This window comes from Lactuca serriola, chromosome 2, assembly GCF_051521515.1.
Source record: "Lactuca serriola cultivar US96UC23 chromosome 2, Lser_US96UC23_V15, whole genome shotgun sequence".
Taxonomy (NCBI): Eukaryota; Viridiplantae; Streptophyta; class Magnoliopsida; order Asterales; family Asteraceae; genus Lactuca; species Lactuca serriola.
In genome coordinates, this window is record NC_136409.1 from 35109160 (window position 1) to 35114976 (window position 5817).

The window sequence follows — 5817 nt, forward strand, 5'->3', positions numbered from 1 at the left end:
ATCAGGGAATAACATATGCCTCAGCATTGAGGACTGCTGACTAAGGCAAGGAATCATAGACTCCAGTAGAGTATCGAACGAACGACACGCCTGGTTCAGTCTTAACAAAGAGAGACACAGACCCCAGAGGGTACCAAATGAAAGGTACATTTGGTAAGGTCCAAAACAGTGAATACAGACCGCAGACAATATCAAATGAAAGATACGTCTAGCAAGGTCTAAAACAGTAAATACAGTGGATACTGTGAATACAGTGGATACAGACCCCCGACAACATCAATGAGAGATACGTCTTGTAAGGTCAAAATAGAGGAGACAGACCCCAGACAGGATCAAATGAAAGGTACGTCTTGTAAGGTCAAAACAGAGTGACTCTGAACATGAATTACCAGCATACAGTGTAAATTGCTGGCGAAATACCGTTACATTAAGGCCAAAGAATTATAAGGTAACCCGGGACACTCGTAACCATACTGACTAGAGTACCAGACGCCCTACAAGCGTCTAAAATGTGACATTTGTCACCCGTTGGCTTGGTAGGCCGGGACTGTAGCTAGCAGTCTGGGTGCGGGGTTGTCAATCCCGTATAGATCTATACACACAATATGTGTATGCTTGTGTACATAGTATATAACTAATGAATCGAACGACCATCGGATGGACATCTGATCCCACCAGACCACATCTCAACGAAGAAAAGGAAATAGGGCGGACAAGCCTTTCTAAGTCCTTCAATCATTATTTATATGCATCTATACAAGCACAGATATACATCTAGCTATGCTTGCGTGTGTATTAAGTGGAATCATATCGTGAAGTATAAGTGTACAGTGTGGAATAACCGACTTGTGAAGTATAACTGTATAGTGAACTATCTGAGTCGTGAAGTATAAGCGTACAGTGAAATATCCAAGTCGTGAAGTATAGGCGTACAGAGTGGGATAATCGAATCGTGGACTATAAGTGTACCAAGTATAAGTGTATCACGAAGTAGAAACGACCATAAGTGAAGTAAAAGCGTCTATCAAGTATAAGAGGCTACAAGTATAAGCGATATAGAGACAAAATCCGATATAAGCGTATCACGAAGTGAAAGCGTTATCGAGTAGGAGTTTAAAATAAATAAAAGTGAAGCAGCAGTAACAAGCAAGTAAAAGTATACATCGTGAAAGTGAATTTTGATGAAAAACCTTTATACTCGGGAAAATCACAATTTGTATTCTTTTGTAAAATATGTTTGAAAACCTTTGGAAATTTTTCATGAACCAGTTTAAAATGAATTTAGATAAATCAGTGTAATTAAGAGTTTTGAAACAAATGAAAACCTTTTTGAAAACCATTGTAGTGTCCTACTCGGTTATACAGTGTAAAGTGGTAAAATCTTGTGCATGCGGGTTATCAATCACATGCGATTGATATGATAACTGGCATGTTTAACTTGTATTCCCCCCTATAAAAGATGTAAAAACATTAAAAGGTTCATTCAGGGGTATGAACTCACCTGGTGTAAGTAGGTCCGACGAAGGTGCTATTTGGGCGTTCGGTGTCACGTAAAGACTCGAACACACTCAATGACCTATATAACATATGATAACATATGTTCACATACAATTAGTATATTTAATACTAATTAAACACGTATACACACTCAAAGGAGCGTAAAACAATTTTGTTGAGTGTTTGGGTGTCCCGGGTAGCGTCTAAAGGTGTGTATGGCTAAGGAATGGAGTTTACCCTCCGAGAGTAAACCCTTAATACCATGTTTACGGCCTAGGGACTACTCACCATGAGCTTACGGCCGTAAACTCATGCTGAAGGGTTGTAGGGTGTTTAAGGCTTCTAGCTTGTTCGTGGGATTTTTCTAAGTACTTTTCCAAAAAGGCATGAGTGAGTTTAAGGCTTCTAAGGGCTTCATTTGGGAGTTTACGGCCTAGGGACACTGAAAAGGGAGTTTACGGCCGTAAACTCTCATTCTTTGAGTTTTGTGAAGTTTAAAGCCCCTAATGCCTTGCTAGTAATTTATGATGAAGTGTTATGCCATTTTGGGGGATTAAAACTATCATATTGGCACATTTAGAGGTGTTTACGCCCTTGGTACATACCTGGGCCGTAAACTCCTTTTTCCCCTTCATTTTGATGTGTTTAATTGATCCAAACCCAAGGACAAGCCCCTAATTTATGTCTTAAGCCTTGGTATGAATTTAGGGCATCCTTTAACATGTTTTTATGAGTTTACGGCCCTGGAACTATTTCTTGGGAAGCTTTGGCCGTAAACTCCTAAATGGAGGGTATTTGACATGTTTAAGGTCCCCAAACTATTTTTAGATGATCCTAGGATTTATTCCAAGGCTATTGGTGAAGTTATATGGCTTTTAGACATGTAAAAGTGAGTTTACTCCCCATGTTTGAGGGGTTTACGGCCCAAGCACATTCCTTGGCCATAAACTCCTATTTGCTCCTCCAAATTTATGATTAGGGTGCTCTAAGTCAGGATTTGCAAGCCATAAGGTTGTATCTAAGTCCCAATGTTTGTTTGGAGGGGTTAAATTGCTTAAAAAACCACTTATTAAGTGTTTACGGACCAAGCATGCTCCTTGGCCGTAAACAAATGTTCTAAGTCCAATTCTATGCTATAAAAACGAATCTTAATGTATAGAGTAGGCTTGGGTAAGTGGACTTACAATTTGGAAGTGTTTGTTTGCGGATTCGGGGCGAAAACGAGTCTAGGGAGAGAGTATAGAGAGAGAGTGTTTAGGGAGTGTAAAACGTCTCCAATGGACTCCACTCACCTTTATATAGGGGTTCGAGTCGGGGTCAGTGGAATTGTACCCGATACTGCCGTCAAACGGGGCTTTTGGTCGCACTCGATTTAGGGGTCGTAATAATAAAACTTAACACTTTCCAAATAAATGGAAATGTGTGATGTGTGTTTTTATTCCCTTTTATCACGACTTAACGGCCTATTAAATAATAAACAAATGAAATGTTTATTTAATTGACAACCTCTAATTAATGGCACCTTTATAAACTTGAATGTTCCATTAACAGTAACGGGGAAAATGTAACGGGACAACTTGGGTTGTCACAGATTTGCACCGGGATTTGATACGCACCAACATGCTTTATGAACAAGGTTTGGTCGATTGTTCCTCGCGAGTAGCCATGTTTGAGCAAATGCTTTGTGAGAGTCACATACCATGCTCTAGGAGCTTGATGCAATGCATACAGAGCCTTGTCTAACTTGTAGACACGGCTGGGAAACATCGAGTTAAAAAACCCTGGGGGTTGATCAACATAGATTTCTTCCTTCACCTTTCCTTATAGGAAAGCCGTCTTGACGTCCATCTGATATACGAAGTTCATGTTGGAGGCGTAAGCAAGGAAGATACGTATAGCCTCCAAGCGAGCCACCGACGCATAAACTTTAGTGTAATCAAGACCCTCGATCTGTCTGAACCCACGAACAACCAACCTAGCCTTAATTCGTACAATAATCCTTGAATCATCATGCTTATTACAAAAGACCCAAAGTGTGTCAAGAGACTTCTAGCCATTGGGTAACTCAACCAGCGCCCAAACCCCATGCTTTTCAAATTGATTCAGCTCTTCATGCATAGCATCCACCAAGTTGGGTTTATTCAAAGCCATTTCTACATTCTTTGGTTCAATTTGAGAGATAAAGAAAGAATAGAGACACGTATTGACATCTCCACTCTGACTTCTTATTCTAACACCATCGCCCAGCTGCCCAATGATATTATCGATCGGATGATCGTGTTGAATACGGGAAGGTATCTCTTGGCTGATATCATTGATTGAAACGGGAAGATTATGAATGTTGATAGCTCCATCATTTGCTGAGGAATCCACTACAGACGAATCAGTATCATTAGTTGGATTTACCACAAACTCATGAGCAATTTGTTCAGGAAAGAGTAATTCTATAAGTGTTTGAGTAACAACGGAAGCATCACAGGTCATGAACTCTCTTTCAACAGGAGTAAGAGGTGTAACATCAGCATCTGGAGCAATTTGTTGACTTGAAGATTCTGGAGAAGCAATTGGAACAAATGACTCCACCGAAGGATTAATAGAAGAAACCATTGGCGGTCTGTAAACAACCTTTTCATCTTTGTCTTCAATTACATTCTTCGAGCCAGAAGTAGAACTAGTTAGGTCATCAGATGACACACTAAAAGATTTAAATAATGTTGTGTGGTCGAAGAACCAATCAGGACCCACTCTAGCATCCATTTCATTCTCCTCAAACCATCGTACATCAAAGGATTCCACAATTTTCTTTGTCTTCTTGTTGTAGACCCTATATGCTGTGCGAGCAACATACCCTACGAAATAACAATCATCAACTTTGGCATTAAATTTTGGGTTGGACTCCAGGTGAAGAAGTGTGAAAGGGCAACCAAATACGCGGAAGTGGTTGACTGATGGCTTGTGTCCATATAAGATTTCATATGGAGTCTTCATCTGGGCTTTGTTGATCAAGACACGATTTTGAACATAGCATGTAGTGTTGATCCCCCCCCCCCAATCAAACAATAAATGCTTAGAAAAGCAAAGTATAAACCATATTTTTAACCCAAAAATCTCCCCCTTGCTTTATAACTTTCTTTTGTAATTGACCCAACAAACTCCCCCTAAAATGTAGCTGACTTTTCTTGTAAATCTTCATTGGCAGCTTGGCTTCAGCGTTTATCTTTGATTTCTTCACAACTTCAAGATAACTTGATGAATCTTCAATAAACGACTTCATCTTGAGCGCATGGGCTTATCTTCAAAATTTAACATTTAACGCATGTTGGGTGAGGAGGCTTCTGGTACTGATTCTTGAAAGATAGCGCTTTCAGCTTGAGAATCTTCAAAGAGAACATCAGATAGAACTAATCATCTAGATCACTTCAGCAGGTTCAAGATTGCAGCAGACTAATTGAGGAGGCTTCAATGCAATCCGTCACATAATCTTCAATTTCAGCTTCACTTTGCTTCAGGGGTTGAAAGATTGAATGTCGAAAGAATAATCTTCATTTTTTTCTCCTTCGAATGAGAATTCTTCGATGATCATGGATGAAGCCTTGGCTCAGAAAATATTCGATACAGTCTCCATGAGTCTCATCTACACCTGGATTCACTTTTCAAGACAAAATAAAACTAAAAGAAAACTTAGCACAAAACTTAAAACAGAAACAAAATTATTTTTGGATTTTTGTTTTTTTGTTTTTTTTTTATTTTTGTTTGATTTTTGAATTTTCTGATTTTTTGTTTGATTTTTGAATTTTGTTGGATTTTTGATTTTTTTTTTAATTCTCCCCCTAAATTTGTGCATAGAGGAAAACTATGAACAAATTTTACAAAAACACAATTATTTGGGATAAAAGTTGAGAGACAGTCTTAACTTTGTTTATCAGTACCTTCACCTTCATGAATATATCTGGTCAATTGTCGGTATTGTGGTCCACTTAAACACGAAGGATATTGACAAACTTTTCCAAATATACCATGTAGCTGACGACGACCACGTGTATTGTTGTCTACTTAAATTAAGCAGCGAGATCTACAAACAACCTCTAAATGGTTCAATTTTAGTTGAACTACACCATGTTCCCCACCTCCCAATATACCTTGGTTAACAAGAACCTCCTATGGACTCCTTACTTTAGGTGAGTAAACAATTATTAAGGAGGAAGTCAGATATAGAAATAGGTGCATATGGCTAAATAAGATAGAGGGATTGAGAGATAGAATATTGCGTATGTTGTGTTCCAGGTCGGATCATTTCAATCACACAGAGGAGACAACATA

At 38.9% G+C, this 5817-nt stretch overlaps 1 protein-coding gene across 1 annotated transcript; it reads right to left on the minus strand.

Annotated features, from left to right (window-relative positions):
• Positions 1-3318: 3318 nt before the first annotated feature.
• Positions 3319-4485, minus strand: LOC145089157 (uncharacterized). The gene is made up of 3 exons (XM_079027635.1): positions 3735-4485; positions 3568-3650; positions 3319-3477 (listed from the first exon to the last, which is right to left on the minus strand). The coding sequence occupies exons 1-3, from the start codon at positions 4483-4485 to the stop codon at positions 3319-3321; spliced, it is 993 nt and encodes a 330-aa protein (XP_078883761.1).
• Positions 4486-5817: the final 1332 nt, after the last annotated feature.